This window comes from Pyrenophora tritici-repentis, chromosome 2 (genome assembly GCF_003171515.1).
Source record: "Pyrenophora tritici-repentis strain M4 chromosome 2, whole genome shotgun sequence".
Classification (NCBI taxonomy): Eukaryota; Fungi; Ascomycota; class Dothideomycetes; order Pleosporales; family Pleosporaceae; genus Pyrenophora; species Pyrenophora tritici-repentis.
The window spans coordinates 2,645,342-2,662,601 of NC_089391.1; the positions used below are offsets into that span (position 1 = coordinate 2,645,342).

The window sequence follows — 17,260 nt, forward strand, 5'->3', positions numbered from 1 at the left end:
TCCAATCCTAAAACGATTAACAGAGGTTACGAGTACACTAATAAGAGTCTGCGCAAAGTCAATATGGTTTTGTAGCTTCCTGCCCCACCAGCCAGAGTTTTACTAGACCCCGCCGACCCCACCTCATGCGAACAGAAATTTTGCAAATTCTTTCCCCTAAACAGTGGTCTCATGGCACATGTCGATTTGGGCACTGTATTTTGCTGGTCATCAGTCTCTTTCATGTTTAAAAACGGTGTATATAATTTTTGTAAGCCGGATTTTGTTATCGGTTTTGTAGTGTAGCGGTTATCACTCCGGATTCTGATAGCATGTCAGTAGCTTTCCGGCAACCCCGGTTCGATTCCGGGCAAGACCTCTTCTATCTGATTCTTTTTTTGCCCTTTCTTCCCTCATATGGGTTAAAAGTTAATTTTTTGCTAATGGTAGGTAGGGAAGGCAGCTGGTTGCATTGAGTTTTTGGATGCCTGGAACGCTGTTGATCTTCAGATGACTGAATGTTCTGATCGCCTATTTGTTTGCCACAGTTCACCTTGTTTGCAGCGACCATGGTGAGACAAAGAATAACTAGAATCGTTAGTAGTGTTTTGCATTGATTCGTTCCTTCCCCTCCTGGAGCTATGTACAATCACCATGCAAATACAACTCGATGCACCGCATCTATGATTATTAATATTCATCTGTAAGACATAACTAACCGTAGACAAACGAAAAGATAACTTGCAGCAAGGCTGCGCGATGCTTCTCAGCATGCCGCCTGGTATCGTAACGGGACACCTGAAAATGCGCAAACAAAACAGCGCCATCGCTAAAATGAAATGTGAGAGTGAGGAAAACGCCACCACAGGGTATCTATCAATCAACAAAAAAACTTGTACACCTTCTTCCACTTGGGCCATCTCCGCTTCTCTTCGCGCTCCTCTTCAATCAGTACTTGCAAGTTCAGCTCCCGGATTCCGGTAACGAGATCCATATTGTGGGATCGTACAAATGAGGTACGGAACCACAGCTTATAGGGAAAATAAAATGCCAGGGTGACTGGAAGGGCGAGATAAACACTGAAGAAGCGCTGTAGGCGCTGTGAGGTTGACAGTACGTTCATGTCGATGGGCGCAACGGACACGTAAAACTGTGCCACGAGGACGAGAATGTTCAAACACAGTCCAATATAAGAACCGATGATGCCAGGCTGTGAGCGGAAAGCAAGCTCGTCCAGGCTGTGTCCTTGAACTTTCCAGCCCTGGCGGAAGCGGATATGAGCCAAGCAAATGGACAACCATGTGAAAACTGCAGAGAGGGCGGAGAGGGCGAGTAGCCAATTGAATGCCGCGTCTTGCAGTTTGCGATCTGCGCCAGCAAGAAAAGCAAGAAGACCGAGGGAAGAAGCGAACGCAATCGAAACTAGAGGGCGGCCCTGACGGTCAATGTAGGCAAAGATCTTGGGGGCTTGATGTTGCTCTGCCAGTGCAGCAAGAGTACGTGATGAACCGTAGATGGACGAGTTTCCGACAGAGAGTACAGCAATCATGATGACGGCGTTGAAGACCGAGGGTAGGCCTTGGATACCAGCATTTTGGATGGCGATTACAAAAGGCGAAGCAACGACATCGGCGTTGTTCTTGTCCTGTAGGAGACGCCTGTCGTTGTAAGGAACTAACAGCCCGACAATAGTGAGAGAGACAATGTAAAACAGGGAGATGCGCCAGAAGACTTGTTTTACGGCAGTAGGGAGGGATTTGCGCGGATTAGCAGTTTCTGCAGCGGCCAGACCCACGAGTTCAGTTCCAGAAAAGGCGAAGGCGGCGTTGACGAAGACGCTGCAGACGCCCTTGAAGCCGTTGTTGAAGGGCCCTGGGTCGCGCCAGTATCTTGCACCGATGTAGCCGCCGTCCGGACCACCGCCAATGTTGATGATTATACCCAGAATGATGAAGCCAATGACTGCCGTAATTTTGATGATGGCGAAGATGAACTCTGCCTCTCCATATCCCTTGATACCGAACAAGTTGATGACAACGACCAGGAACAAAAAGACTGCTACCCATGCATTGTTGTCAATGGACCCACCACTCCAGTATTCAATGGTGAAGGTAGCGGCGACGATTTCGAGTGGAAGGACGACAAGCCATTGCAGAGCATAGTTCCAACCCATGGCGAAACCCCATGCCGGATCCAGAAAGCGGGTAGAGTATGCAGAGAAGGAACCAGCGACCGGGAACAGAACTGCCATCTCGCCCAGCGCGTGGACAGTGGTGTACAACATTATACCGACGAGGCAATAACATATGACGAGCGACGCTGGGCCACCATTTGCTAGCGCTTGTCCCGAGCCGACAAAGAGACCGGTACCTAGACAAGTTAGGCCGGAACATGTACTTGGTTAACACATGGCAGTTACCGTACCTATGGAACCTCCGATTGCTATCATCTGTAAATGTCGGCCCTTCAGCCTTCGCGCGAGTGGCGAGTTTGCCGTATTCGCTGCTGCTGCTTCTGGATCGAAAATGTTGCCTTCTGCTGCCGTCGTTCCCTTGGGAGCCATGGTCATGGCGAAGTTCGGATCTCTCTTAAAACTCTCAATCACCCTCCGCCCAAGGCCGTCTTGGTACCGCGAGGACTCGCCAAAGTAGTCGGACCCTTGCGATGCTCTCCCAAAGCTCTTCTCCGTCCCGTACATTTCGTCTTCGGGGGTCATGTTGGATAGACGCAAGGGTGCGACAGGGACAAGCACAGGAATAATGAGAGTAGTTGCAGTGATGCTGCACGGCGGTGGATGTGGCTGCGGTGCAGCCGTCGGAGACCAAATTCTTTTTCTCTGTGCGATGGGCGCAGGAGCGGGATATGACTACAGTACTGAGGTCTAGGGTGGTTGGGCTTGGACCTATTCTTGAGCGTGCGAGCTCGCACTCGGAAAGCAGAGGCGTCAAGGATCAGGCCCAGAACGGCGGGTACAGTAAGGAAAGGACTAGGATCTGTAGCGGCCGGGGGGTGCAACTGTTTTTGGCTCAAGTGTGGGAGCGTCTCTATCGGGCGCAACGGAGTGACCAGCTGCCTATCTTCTTCCACTCTCAATGCCTTGGAGGCAGTGTCGTGCAGGGTGATGTGACCCGTCCCTAGACCTGGATAATCTGGTGGCGTTTGCCCTTTGTGAAGAGCGTGGGGAGGCGGTTGACAGTCTTTATCCACCGACAAAACTGGCGTAGGTAGATAGCTCGATCTTGCAACTCGACTCCTTCGCTCCTTCGCTCCTTCGCTCCGTCCATCGCCCGTCGCCTCTTGACTACCCGAATCCGTGGCGCGGCCGCGTCCAACAATCCAACGAGGCTCCATAAGAGGCTAAACTGTTACTTTCGGTCGCTTAACTCATTTCATTATCTTCTCCAGATTTACGTCCCGCGTGTCGGAACCAGTAACGTGTTTCGGTGCTGGCTGCCGGCGCTATCGCGGCGAACTCAGTGTCGAGTCCTCGGCTTGGTGGCGCCCGCTGGTCTTCTCGAAGAACACGGTGCGTGCGACTTCCTTATCGCGACGCCACTAGCACTCTTGCGGCATGTGCTCGCAACAAAGGCCACCCGCCTACTGACCCCACGTCTGGCACCAACAACATCTCATACACGTCCTCTAACCCGACAGGCACAGACTGCTCAGCTTCCTGGCTTGCCTAGCTTTTCGGGCTTTGCTCGTAGGCCCTGTTGTTTCGACTGGTCGTGACCTCGGACGTCACATCTTACAGTCAGTCACCCGTTGACCCGTCCCGCAGCCGCCGCACTGGCGCTGCTTTAGCACTGCCCCTCCATGCTCCAATGTCAGCCCGTCCATGGCCTGGAACCTCTACAATCCTGGCCAGGGCCTGGCTGTCGTCTCACGCTCGACACACTGGTTCGATAAAAACGGCTGCCCGGCTTCCAGCAAATAGAGTTATCGCAAACTCGCCGCTCAGCATCACGTGTATTAATTTGCATGTGTACTTTGTTGTGGCCCCGAGTACGTGCAACCGTGGATGAACGCGTCATGCCACTGGAGCGGCTAAATTCCATTACGTCTTTACTGAATCTGCGTCAGCGACTGTCGTTCGATATCAACTCCCGTCTCAACTTGCCATATGCAGGGGCCTCCTAGGTCCCCTCGTATCTCTCAATCTAACCTCGCTTTCAGCCCATGCAGGTACAGACGCCGACTTATACCTGCCTACATATGCGCCTTCTTAGACTGTCGTCGTCCCCAGAGTCCGCATTGATCAAGATGTAGATCTGCCCAATGCTCATCACGCGACAACTAACCTTGACCTTGGCTTGTCTCCAATGCGTCTGTCGACAGGCCAGGCTTGGACAACAGGCACAGCCAGCCCCGCCCCCCAATCTTCTCGTACTAGAGCAACACAAACCACCCGTTTACGGTTTAGGAGGCATTTGTACCTCCCTCAACCTTTGTGCCATGTCATTTATTGGCGGCATACCTTTGCTTATCCATTCAATACCTGCGTACTAACTAGTCACCAGCACGTTAATCCGCATGTTATGAACATGTCACCGTCTTTTCATGCTTGCCACTGCTTGTTATCAACAAAGTCAAATATATTGCAACCTCGTACGAAGCTTCGTATGACCCAACGCGCACGCAATCGCAAGCGAGATGCGGTTGTTGTGGCTGTCTTCCGTGACTGGCCAAGTCAAAAACGCCTTAAAGGACCGAGCAAACCACCACAACGCTTCTTGACTTGCCATCCGTATTCACATGTTGGAGCCCAAGACCTGCTGCGTGGTCACTGTCACCAGCATGCGCTGCCATGTTGCTAAGGCGAGTGCCGAGTAACGATCTGCTTCCGTCTTTCTTCTACTTGACTTCTACCGTGTAGCAATGGCACTTATGAGGCTTGTGCAGATGTCGATCTTTCCGACTTACCTTGCAGCTTGCATCTTCTCAAGCAGCAGTTCGTCGAGTGTGGCGCCCGTGCGCCCAAAACCCCACGCTGCACGCCATTGTTATCAACTATAAGCCGAAACATATTACCCTTTGGTAAGAGCATGGGAGGTTTCGCCATTGGCCCTGTCCCGACTTTTGGGTCTCACTACCCTTCATTTGAAGACATGTACAGTACAGCGACAACGCCCAGCCTCCAACTTGACTACCACCGTGGTCCTTGCGGCGCTCTGTGTCGCACAACGTTGGCAATATGCATGCCGCCTCCCACATCTCGGCTCTCGGGCTCCTGGCCTCGTGCGGTTCCATGCAATAGTCTCGCACAGGGCGCAATGTCACTGCGCATCGAGATGCCTGATGGGCAATGTTTCATGGGCGATCATGACTCGAATCGTCGGTTTTCTAAACGATGAGAATGTCACTGCCGCATGCTGACAGACTGACCGCTTCAAAATCTCCGACGCTTCATGTCGGTAATTGCATATCCAGTCAGCGAGCATCGGCACTTTTGCAGCACTGACAATTGTCCTGCGAAGCTTTTCGTGAGCACAGGTCGTACGTGGTCACACCACTTTTCCCAATCCAACCTTGATATCAAAATCCGATGTACACCACACCGCCTCCTCGAATTCGATGTGCAACAACAGGCTTGCTTTGGGCGTAGTAGCCAACTTAGCTGAATGCACAAACTCCATCTCGGAATCGTATCGACGCGGAGTTGCCGTACCTGCATCCATGTATGCATACACGTGTCAGTGTGCGAGGTTACCCAGCATCATCGATTTATCGATTTTCAGAGTACAGTACAGTACACATGTCGTATGAACAGGTCATGCCGCTTACGCGAAAACCTTGGAGCTCTCCGTGAATGATGCAAAGGATTCGGGCTAACACGGGCGGACCGACACGGATGGTGAAGATCTCCTTTGAACGGCGACTCTCTGATACACATGACCCGTGACTTTAGCTCCGCCATGTACACATACATATGCGGTCATGGCAATGGCGCCGACGATAAGAATATTGGCCGATGCATGTATGAATTAGAATGGACAGAAGAGAACGATATGTAGACTGCAGGTAGGCATCCAAATGACCAAACGGTGGCTACAAGTCTATGTCGTGGATGGAGGAAATGAACAAACAGAAGATGGAATCAACACGCTTTATCCACTGCAAAAGAAAAGGCACCAATAAGAAAGAAAGCCGCAACGAAAATGGCCGAAATATTCACACCAATCCAACAACGCACTTCTCCCGATATCAAACAAACCAATAAATCCCCTTTTAGTGAGAAGAACCATCAAGCCTATAAAGCCACGCCCTTGTCTTTGGGGGGTGTCATAGGCGGCGCAACAGTCTCTTCTTCTATAAACTCACCCTCTGCCAATTTTCCGCCAAATGTCTCCACCTCTTCAACTTCTTCTTCCTCCTCGTCTTCTTCGGTGATGCCCAGAATCTCTCCGCTCCTTCTCCCTTGCACACTTGTTCCTCTACTCCCCGTACCCCCCTCTCCGTTCCTGCTCCTCCACCCACTGCCCGGGGGATTGCCACTAGTGTTGATCATAGGCCCTTTGAACGGCGTCCTCTTCCTCTTTGCAAACACCAGACCTGGAGATTGCGGAGGAATCGAATTCCCGTTTCCAAACGCGGCGCTGGACTCGTTGAGGCCGGGTGGGAAGCCGGAGCGTACAAGGCGAATGTTGGAAGGGAAGGATGAGGATGTTGGCGTAGCAGGTAGGACTTTAATGCTGTTGTGTGGCGACTTTGAGGGCTTGTGGGAACCGCTGACGGAGCCGGCGGGAGAGGCGAGTGAGGCTGAGGAGATGGACGAGGCTTTGCTGTGGGTATGGTGGTGGTGTGGCATAGAGCGGATGGAGGATACAGATGAGGATGTCGACTTTCGACCCCGGAGACCACCAGAAGAACGGCGGTAGGAGGAGCGCGGTGTGAGTGGTGCAGGAGACGCTGAAAGCCGTCTCATGGAGCCCGAACCGTGGGTTGAGCCTCGTGGACGTGGTGCCATATGTGTCTGCGGCGTCCTGGGCGTTGTCGCTATAGATGATCGGTTCGTCGTGTTTTGCCTCCTTTTCGAATCTGGAGACCTACTCTCGGTGAACTTTGGTGAATGGCCGCCACTAGCTTTTGAGCCGGGTGATCGTGCCCGCTTCGATGTCTCTTTTATCCAATTTCTAAGTGACAGAAGATGGTTGATAAACGGTTGCTTCCGTCGCCGCTTTGGCACGAAGCCGTTCGGGGAAAGGAGGTCGGGGTTGCTGGAAACGACTTGAAGCATGCTACTGCGTGACCTTCGCCTATCTATATCTTTTCCTGGTACCGGCGGCCGCGAAGTTGAATGCGATTTGCGACCGCGGTGGGTATCGATTGGAGGGAGGGGCTTGTCGTCGATGGTCAGAGTGGGAGAGGTGCCAATTTCTGGCAGGCGCGGTAGCTCGGGAGCACCTGGTTCAAGTGAGCACAATGCTATCGATTTGAATGTAACGCCGAACTTACCATGTAAGCTGCTACGATTCATAGTCCTTCCGCGACTCTTGGGCGTGGACGGCGAATGTAGGCCCTCCTCATCCATTTCTCTTATAGTGGGCGCGAGCTTGTCTAGACGACTACTCGCAGCGCTCAGCCGTCTCAGACTCTTTGCCTCAGCTTCCTTTTCTTTACGCTTGCGCTCTCTTCTCTTCGCTTTCCGCTCCTCCTTCTCAAGTAACAGGGCCCACCAACCAGCCAAAGAATCGCATCGTTGGGCAAGCACATTTTCGATTACCATGTCAATATCCACGCCAGCCGCGCGCATCCGGTGCAGAACCTCCTTTTCCAACTCGGTAGAGAAAGGTGCCGGCTGCTGAAGCTTCAGGATTTCTTGTTGACGTGGCGCATGCTCGGACAGCCATGGATTCTGCAATATATCTGCCAGCGTCGGTCGCAGGATGGGCCGCTTCGATAGCAGCAATTGGCACAACTCTCTAGCCTGCTGCGGGAAGTTCTCTGGGTATTTGGGCTCCTCTTTCAGTATCCTCGTCTTGGTGACTATTTCGTCGTCGTCGTCAAAGGGGAGCTCGCCGACCAGAAGCGCGTAGAGAATGATGCCCAGACTCCAGACGTCCACCTTTTCTCCCGCATACTTCTCGCCCTTGAGCATCTCCGGAGCGCTGTAGCAAATGGTACCGCACCATGTCTGCAGGTAGTTTGACTTGCCCTCATATTCACGCGTGAAACCAAAGTCGACCAACTTGACATTCTCGTGCTTGTCCAGCAATATGTTCTCGAGCTTGAGGTCGCGGTGAACGCATGACTTGTTGTGGACGTACGTGACAGCGCCGACGAGCTGGGTGAAGATGCGCTGGACTTTGGCGGGCTCGAGGGCGCCCTTAGCTAGGAGGTAGTTGTATAGTTCATCGCCTGGACAGTACTCGAGTACCAGCCAGACCAACTCCTCGGTGACTATGACCTCGTACAGGCGGGCGATATGCGGATGTATAAACTGTCGATGGTGGTGGATCTCGCGCGCGAGGTTGGAGTCGTCTTTCTTTGCGCTCTTGAGCACGACCTGTCTGCGGTCAGCATGACCGACCCTGGCTTGTTGTCAATTCCGTCATCGCACCCTGGAGCCATTGCTGAGTTTATGCGACGCCAAGTAGACCTTGCCGAAACTGCCTTTGCCGATGAGCCTCCCAAGAGTGTAGTTTCCGACGGTCTTCAGATCAGTCGCGGCGAATTCACTGTGTCCATGTCAGCAAGAGCAGTGCATGTGAAACGCGTAGACGGCAGGCGCGCAAAAGCAATTATCTCGTGGGCGACTCACTCAAGCAACTGTTTATAAGAATTCGCAAGCTGCTATAATTCCAGCATCAGCAATGTGTACACGAAACATGGATCCGGGGGCTCCTCAGTGCGGCGCACGAGCGTGTACGGTAAACGGGAAGGAGGGTGCATAGGTACCTTCTTCCTCTGGGCCTGAATCTCAGCCTGGGCTCTGAGATTTGACTGCATGGAATGATGCGCCGCTGCTCCGTGGTGTCGACTGCGCAACCAGCGTCATCTATGAACAGGAGAGTACTGACTGGCGAGCGAGCGCCGTGGGAGTGAGAGAGGCCAATCGACGCCTAATGGCAGTGAGAGTGGAGATGACCGCAAACGCCAGGGGGTCTAGGGCGTTCGAGATGTACGAGGATAAGAATACTAAGTTTGGCCGACCGGAACTGCAGAAGGGTATTAATTGTGAATATTGCGGAGGCACCGCGTGTTCCATCGCATCTCTCCTGAGCTTGTGCTGCCCTGGCTTTGCGGAGCGCTATCCTAGCTGCAGATCATTCACATGCCGCTCACTCGGGAAGGTCCCTACTCTCCTCCACACCCCATGGTCCACATCGCCTGTGTCTGGTAGTGTACAGGCTGTCAATATCAACAATATCAATACATATTGTACAACAAATCACTAGCCTCGAAGCAAACATGCACGCCGACAGGCTGTCGTTCGCTTCTGAAACCACGTTACACCAGAACGCAGCCCGAAGATGCAGGGTCCGAGATACGATGAAGCAGTATTGAGGCACTGCACGGCCCAGTCTATCTGTCGGCATACACACGGTGTGTCGCCTAATAAGGCCCAATGTACCGCCTCGATCCTACTTCGGCCCAACTCGGACCCAACGCTATGTATACCTTCGTAGCCCCCACATTCGTAGAATCATCATACACCAGAATACCAATACACAAGATTACCTTAGCTACTGTTATTCACCGTACGATCGTACAAGGCCTTCCAACACTATCACTAATACAGACCAAACATGGATACTCGACATGTATTTACAGCTTGCTACTGGGACCCGCGATGAACGTCTGGCCCAGCCTCAGCATCTCAACCGCCTCCTGCACCATGTCGTCTACAATCTCCTTTGCGGGCTTAATGTCCCCTATCACGCCCGCAACCTGGCCCATCAGGAACGGTATGTCCACGTCCTTGCCATCGTCCATGTCCTTTGCCAGCGGCACGATGCCCGCGTCGGTCAACTTCTTGATTTCATCCTCCCTCTCGTGCCAGTCCTTGATATAGTCGTTGTATCGAACGCGTAAAGGACGACCACTGATGACCAAAGTACGCCCTGTGTCTGTGAAGTCGGCCGTGACAACGTTCTCCTTGTGCATCTGTGAACAACCAGCTTCGGTCGAGGCTACGAAGCGTGTGCCCACCCATACACCCTGTGCGCCTTGCATCAAGCTGCTCGCTAGACTGCGACCATTGTAGATGCCTCCTGCTGCCACTACCATAGCTGGCTCGCCCGTCAGAGGACTCTTGTATTTGCGCGCCACGTCGACGACGGCCGGTATGAGGATGCTGTTTGCGATGTCGCCCGTGTGTCCACCGCCCTCTCCGCCCTGTGCGCATACGATATCCACACCCGCGTCCAGCGCCTTCTTCGCATGCTTGGGGTGTCCTACCATGTTCATGATCAAGATGCCGGCCTCGTGAAGCCTCTTGATAGTCCTCGCTGGCGGCACTCCCACGGCGCTGACAAACAGCTTTGCGCCATTCTTGATTGTGACTTCGATGAGTTCGTCAAGATGGCCGTGTGTATAGTCATGGTTCGTCTTGCGTGCGCTACCACCGACCTGTGGGAGAGCCAGGTCAACACCAAAAGGGAGGTTCTTGTCGCGAAGGTTGGATTTGAGGTCGTCAATGATGGATTGGAGCTGTTCGGGAGTGTAGCCCAGACCGCCAATGACACCGAGGCCGCCGGCATTCGATAGTGCTGCTGCAAGCGGCCCGCCGGATGTGCGCGCCATTCCGGCGAGAATAATTGGGTACTGGATGCCCAGCAGCTTCGAGAGCGGCGTTTGCAATGACGGAGGTGACATGTTGGCGCAGGTGGTAGAAGCTTTTTGTGTGGAAAGGGAGTAGAAGCAATCGAATATCAAGTTGGGTAGACTAATGGCGAGTATGAACAGCACGCCAGAGACTCTGGAGCTATACGTGACGGCATGGCGATTATAGTGGGCATGTTGATGCTAAATACCGGCTACGGCAGCGCCTGCAGCAGGAGGTGTCCTGGATGACAAGGGTCTTGCGGGGAAATCGTGCCGAGGCATCTGTATCTCCACCGGCCGATTCGTCCCCTTTCCCATACCGTTTACCTAGCCAAGTACTAAGATCAAGGCTCGTTGCGTCTGGGTTTTCTTGATACAAGTCTTGATTGTCTTGGTTGTCTTGATACCAGTCTTAATTCTCTTGATACCTGGCAATTGATCAGCATTCTTCTGAAGATATTGCCCAACATTTTAAGATTCTCAAAACACGAACAATGTAACTATACGAAATGTATCCAAGTCGGACATGATTGTTGAGATGATAACCTTGTCACAGTTTCAAGTCTGGGTGTAATCATCAGGGTTATGCATGTTCAAGAAAGGATGCACGGCACTTGAATTGATCTCAACATCCAATGTCACGTCGAGACATCTTCACCAACCTTCTCAGAGAGTTCACTCTGCAGTTTCACATACTCGCCACCTAGACGCAAACGCGCCATGGCTTCTTCCGAGGGACACTGGCAGCTCTAGCTGAATAATGGGTGTAAAAGCGATAGTTGTACAATGCGGCAAATCCGGAACATCAGTGGCTGATATTGCTATTAGCGCTTGACTCCATTCATTTGCCCGTTGGCCTGTTTGTGTCCGTTAAGCTTCCCCTGTGACACTGGCTGTGGTTGAGGCGGAGGTGGTGGCACAGGCCCAAACGGCCTACGCTCAGGTGCGGGCTCGACGCCGTCTTCCTCCGTATCGTCATCGTACTCTGCACTATCTTCGTCTTCGTATTCATATTCGCTCTCCGTGACTTCTTCGTCCTCCTCATCGTGTCCCTCGTGTTCCAACTCGTGCATCGGAACCTGCCCTCTTCCCTGTGCTTGCATCCCGCGACACAACGTTTCCAGCCGAGCAATCTTCTTACGTTGTTCTTCCGTCTCTCTCGTTCTCTTGGCGAGCTCCTCTTGCATTTTCTGGCGCTCTTCTACCATCTCACCAATGTTTCGATTCGTGATGTCTTTATGGCGTTGTAGATTTTGGTTTTCCTTCTCGAGGCGCTTGGTCTTCTTGGACATTTCTTCCATCTCTTTGCGGAACGTGAGGAAGAGATCGTTGGAGTTGTTGAGAGTTTCCTCGACCTGCATCTGGTCAGTATTAACCATGATGATACTGATCAACTGGGGGTTAAAGGACTTGACGTACCTGTTTGAACTTCTCGACATATATGTTGAGCTGCGTGCGGAGTTCGGTCTCTGTCTGCGAGAAGGTCGACACCTGGCGGGTCAATTGATGTGACTTTGACGATTCGGCTTCCTGTTGTTTGCGCTGCTGTTCTAGTCGGGCGGAGTGATATTGTATTTCAAGTTCCTTGAGTCGAAGCATCGAGTGGTACTGCAGCTCGCGCAGTTCGTACTGGTCAATGAAAGATTTGAACTTTTGGCGGAATCTAGTTGTTTTAGTCTGAGGAGACATGATCTGAGACTATCAAACTTACAGCTCATCCAGTTCCTGTTCAGCTTGGTTCGGAGGTTCTGGCCCGTTTGCAGCAGCGATACAGTCGTCTACGTCATTTACAAGATGTTCCAGACGGTCGTGTAGTTCTTGTCGGGCAGTCGATTCGCTGGTCTCGAGTTTGTGTAGTTCGTCCTTGAGCTTCTTGTTCTCCTTTGCAAAGTCACGCGACAACTTGTCCAACTTGTCCTTCATCGTGGTAACCTTGTTCAACTCGGACCTTTGCGCATCTTTCTCTTTCTGCAACTGGTCTCCACGCTTCTTCGCCTTTTGATGCTCGCGTTCGGTGCGCTTCATGTCGGATAAGAGTTCGGTATATCGCTTCTGCACGACTTCGAGGCGGGACAAGGGACCGTCCATGTTGGAGAGGAGCGAGGAAAGTTCACGATTTGCTTTCTTGACTTCGCGTTCTGTCCATGCCATTCGTCAGCCAGCGATTCATATGATTTTAGCCCAAATGCCATGCCGTGCAGCCAGTGACTGCGCCACGCAGGGTGTGCCCGCCTCCGCATCGCCGTCGCCGTCGCCACGTATGGATAGACGCACCGATTTCAAGTTCCTGCTCCTTGTCTCCTGCCTGGTCCAGCTCAAGCTGAGCAATCTTGGCCTGGATCTGCTTCTGCTGCTCTGATGGATCTGGCGCCTTCTTGCCTTTGCCCTTTTTGGCTGGCGCAGGCGCAGGCGCCGGGGGATGCTGTGAGGGTGCCATGTTTGCGGGCGAGGCAGATGCGCTGCGGGTTGCTTCGTGGTGTGGACGGGACTGGGCAGACGTCGGCTGGCGCTGCTGGGCGACGGTTGCCATGAAGCCGTGACTCTTCCGTCTAGCAGGCCGGTTGTGGGGGACGTCGTCGGCTTTGAGTCGGATAATCCTCCGCCTATGGTCCCAATCTAACAAATTCGCAAAACAGTCCTGTGTGCCGGCGGGGTGCGCATCCGTATTGCCGCCGCCGCCAGTCTACGATGCGCGTGGTGAGGGCACAAGCCGTCCGCTGACGTCTCAGAGCTGCTCGGGTGCAAAACAGACACACGGGACAGTCGAGGGAGCTTCAAGCGACGTGTTGTAGTAATATGTACGGGCCGAGGTCACGTAGCCGTCCAGGTTAGGTTGGACAATGTCTCGTGGCGGGTGTCGAAGAGGAAGGAGGGGAGCAGAGGTTGGTGGTTTCAATGGCGCAGAGGCACAAGACAGCGTCCAAGAGTCTCCACCACGCCCACAAGCTTCACTATCAAACCGCAACAGATGCAAGGATACACTTGCTTGGCCAATGTGACTTTGTCAAACATGCCATAATCCATCACCACGCCCATACAGGCACACGAGTGCGTCTTAGTAATTTTGCCGCCTAATCTACTTTGGGGACATAGGACCCTCGGCCAATCGGCGGGACAGGCGTCATCGATGGCCTGGCCTCTGACATTTCTGGTCCCGCCTGTGAAAGCGATTGAAGTTGAAGCATTACGCCTGTCAGCCACCCACCCGCAATTCCGATCATGCTGCGCTCTGTTGGTCGACAGTGTCAAAGCCGTCGAAATGCTGCCATAGCCCCGCACCGCCTGTCAACCTTCGCTCGACGTGGATATGCCGCAATCACCGATGTCTCCAACTTCCCGAGTGTTGGCGAGCAGCTGCATGGCTTCACCCTTAAGCGCGTCAAGCAAGTGCCGGAGCTTGAACTAACTGCACTGCACCTGCAGCACGACAAAACGGGCGCCGAGTACCTGCACATTGCCCGCGAGGATGCGAACAATGTCTTCTCCATTGGCTTCAAGACCAACCCGCCAGATGCCACCGGAGTGCCACACATCCTGGAGCATACCACATTATGTGGAAGCGAAAGGTATGTCACGTTGACCAGAACCTAGGACCTCCTATTAACAGCTTAGGTACCCTATTCGTGACCCCTTCTTCAAGATGCTCCCCCGTTCCCTGTCCAACTTCATGAACGCCTGGACATTCGCCGACCACACTGGCTACCCGTTCGCCACGACGAATGCCCAAGACTTCAAGAACCTCATGTCCGTGTATCTTGATGCGACCCTCCACCCGCTCTTAAAGGAAAACGACTTCACGCAGGAGGGGTGGCGACTGGGTCCTGAGAACCCGTTGGCGAAAGAGTCGGAAGATCCGAATGCAAAGCGCATAGTGTTCAAGGGCGTTGTTTACAATGAGATGAAGGGCCAGATGTCAGATGCAAGCTATTTGTTCTACACAAAGTTCCAGGACCACCTCTATCCGGCCATCAACAACTCTGGCGGCGATCCCCAGAAGATTACTGATCTTACCTGGGAACAGCTACGCAAGTTTCATGCGGACCACTACCACCCTAGCAACGCCAAGATTCTCACTTATGGAGATATGCCACTGGTCGAACATCTGAAAGAGGTGGATAGCCGCTTGAGCAGCTTCAACAAGATAGCTGTCGACCAGGAAGTCAAGGCGCCGATAGCTCTGGAAGCCCCCAAGCATGTTACAGTTGACGGACCCCTAGACCCCCTAGTACCTCAGGATAGACAGTACAAGACGTCCGTCACCTGGATGATGGGCGACACCGCTGATTCCGTGGAAAATTTTGCCCTTGGTGTGCTGAGCAGCCTGCTTATGAGTGGATATGGATCTCCCCTGTACCGCAACCTTGTTGAATCTGGTCTTGGAGCCGACTTCAGTGCAAACACTGGCTATGACAGCGCCGGAAGGCGAGGCGTCTTCTCCGTGGGGCTAGATGCGGTCAAGGCAGACGACGTACCAAAGGTTCGCGAAGCTATCGCCGAGACTCTGCTTGAGGTACGGAAAAACGGCTTCGACAAGATCAAGGTGGATGGCATATTACACCAGCTGGAACTTTCCCTCAAGCACAAGACAGCAAACTTTGGTATGGGCATCCTCCAAAGACTTAAGCCGGGCTGGTTCAACGGCATCGACCCAATGGAGGCTCTCGCATGGCAGGAAACCGTAGATGCTTTTCAGAAGAAGTACGTTGAAGGAGACTACTTGGAAAGCCTGATCGAGAAGTACCTCCTCAATGACAATACCTTAACCTTCACTATGAAGCCGTCAGAGACCTTCAGCCAGGAACTGGTAGAGGAGGAAAGTCAACGGTTGGCAGCAAAAATCTCAGAGACTACTAAACAATTCCCAAGCGAACAAGAGGCACGAAAGTACTTGGAAGAGCGAGAGCTTCAGCTACTGGAAGTACAAGAGCAGGCGAGGAACGAAGATCTGAGCTGCTTGCCCACCGTCCACGTTAAGGATATTCCACGAGAGAAAGAGAGGAAGCCACTTCGACATACAGACTTGGATGGCGTCAAGGTTCAATGGCGCGAGGCACCTACAAATGGTCTGACATACTTCCGCGCTGTACATAAGTTGCAGGACCTTCCAGACGAGTTACGGGAGATGATTCCTCTATTTACAAGCGCCATTATGCGCCTTGGCACCAAGGACAAGACAATGGAACAGCTCGAGGAACAGATCAAGCTGAAAACTGGAGGTATCTCTGTGGGATACCACTCATCACAGTCACCCTTATCGCTCGATGTTTACGAAGAGGGTATGGCTTTCTCTGGTTATGCATTTGATCGCAACATCCCAGACATGTACGAGCTTATCCGGACCATCATACAAGAGACCGACTTCGATAGTCCAGAAGCAGGAAAGAAGATTCGAGAACTACTACAAAGCGCGGCAAGTGGCGCAATCAACTCCATTGCCGAGTCCGGTCACTCCTATGCAATGCGGTTTGCTGAGGCTGGTACAAGCCCTGTCGGTCGGCTAGCAGAAGAGACAGGAGGTATCACTCAGGTCAAGCTTATGACGACCCTGGCGTCGCAAGAATCACTCAACGATGTTATTGAGAAGCTCAAAGCTATACAGTCATTCACCATCGCAAACAGCAACCAGCTTCGCGTGGCCCTCAACTGCGGTAGTGAGAGCTCGACATCGAACCAAGAAGCACTTCATCGCTTTTTGAACACGCTGCCAAAGAACGTTTCTGTACCGACAACATCACAGCAGAAGCAATACCCCCGCAACGTAAAGTCATTCTTTCCCCTCCCTTACCAAGTCTATTACTCCGCCCGCGCTGTTCCAACAGTATCCTATACCGATGCTGCCAGTGCGCCTCTCGAGATTCTCGCCAAAATGCTGACATTCAAGCAACTGCACCCCGAGATCCGCGAGAAAGGTGGGGCATATGGCGGCGGCGCATATGCCCGTGGTCTCGGTGGCGTCTTTGGCATGTACTCGTATAGAGACCCCAACCCACAGAACAGCATGAAGATCATGGCTGAAGCAGGACTATGGGCGCGCGACCGTGCATGGACTGCTCAAGACCTTGAGGAAGCCAAGCTCAGCGCGTTCCAAGGCTATGATGCACCGCAGAGTGTCAGCCGCGAGGGTATGAGACAGTTTCTCTCTGGTGTGACCGACGACATGCTGCAAACACGTCGTGAGCGTCTGCTCGATGTTACTGCAGAGCAGGTGCAAGCAGTAGCCGACCAGTTTCTTGTCAAGCGTGCACAGGAGAGCAGTATGGCTATTCTAGGAGAGAGGAAAGACTGGGTCAAGGAGAGTGATGGATGGCAGTTCAGGGACTTGGGCATGACGGAGGCGGCCAAGGCAGCAGAAGAGGCGGAAGGTATTGCGCAAAAGGAGGATGGTGTGCCAGCTATCGCGAGCTAAGAAGTTCGCATTGTGGCGTTATGGAAATGTACAGTATATGTGTATGATAAGAGAGACTAGCATTGTGGGCGTTGCAGGTGGATTGCATCTACACTGGGTAAGTGAATG

At 52.8% G+C, this 17,260-nt stretch overlaps 5 protein-coding genes across 5 annotated transcripts; 1 reads left to right on the forward strand and 4 right to left on the reverse strand.

The window, feature by feature from the left end:
* Positions 1–859: 859 nt before the first annotated feature.
* On the reverse strand, positions 860–2,695 carry PtrM4_064640 (LysP, Amino acid transporter; the record flags this gene model as incomplete). Its single annotated transcript, XM_001933171.1, has 2 exons — positions 860–2,349; positions 2,404–2,695. The coding sequence occupies 2 exons, from the start codon at positions 2,693–2,695 to the stop codon at positions 860–862; spliced, it is 1,782 nt and encodes a 593-aa protein (XP_001933206.1).
* Positions 2,696–4,139: 1,444 nt separating this feature from the next.
* PtrM4_064650 (SPS1, Serine-threonine protein kinase) lies at positions 4,140–8,928 on the reverse strand (the record flags this gene model as incomplete). The annotated part of the gene is made up of 7 exons (XM_066105669.1): positions 4,140–4,144; positions 6,457–7,383; positions 7,435–7,544; positions 7,647–8,485; positions 8,540–8,657; positions 8,741–8,772; positions 8,878–8,928. The coding sequence occupies 7 exons, from the start codon at positions 8,926–8,928 to the stop codon at positions 4,140–4,142; spliced, it is 2,082 nt and encodes a 693-aa protein (XP_065964296.1).
* An 819-nt stretch (positions 8,929–9,747) lies between these two features.
* Positions 9,748–10,797, reverse strand: PtrM4_064660 (Dioxygenase related to 2-nitropropane dioxygenase; the record flags this gene model as incomplete). Its single annotated transcript, XM_001933173.1, has 1 exon — positions 9,748–10,797. The coding sequence occupies one exon, from the start codon at positions 10,795–10,797 to the stop codon at positions 9,748–9,750; it is 1,050 nt and encodes a 349-aa protein (XP_001933208.1).
* An 882-nt stretch (positions 10,798–11,679) lies between these two features.
* Positions 11,680–13,183, reverse strand: PtrM4_064670 (archaeal coiled-coil protein; the record flags this gene model as incomplete). Its single annotated transcript, XM_066105670.1, has 5 exons — positions 11,680–11,684; positions 11,888–12,101; positions 12,166–12,409; positions 12,458–12,884; positions 13,021–13,183. The coding sequence occupies 5 exons, from the start codon at positions 13,181–13,183 to the stop codon at positions 11,680–11,682; spliced, it is 1,053 nt and encodes a 350-aa protein (XP_065964297.1).
* Positions 13,184–13,965: 782 nt separating this feature from the next.
* On the forward strand, positions 13,966–17,152 carry PtrM4_064680 (mitochondrial presequence protease; the record flags this gene model as incomplete). The annotated part of the gene is made up of 2 exons (XM_001933175.2): positions 13,966–14,312; positions 14,359–17,152. The coding sequence occupies 2 exons, from the start codon at positions 13,966–13,968 to the stop codon at positions 17,150–17,152; spliced, it is 3,141 nt and encodes a 1,046-aa protein (XP_001933210.1).
* Positions 17,153–17,260: the final 108 nt, after the last annotated feature.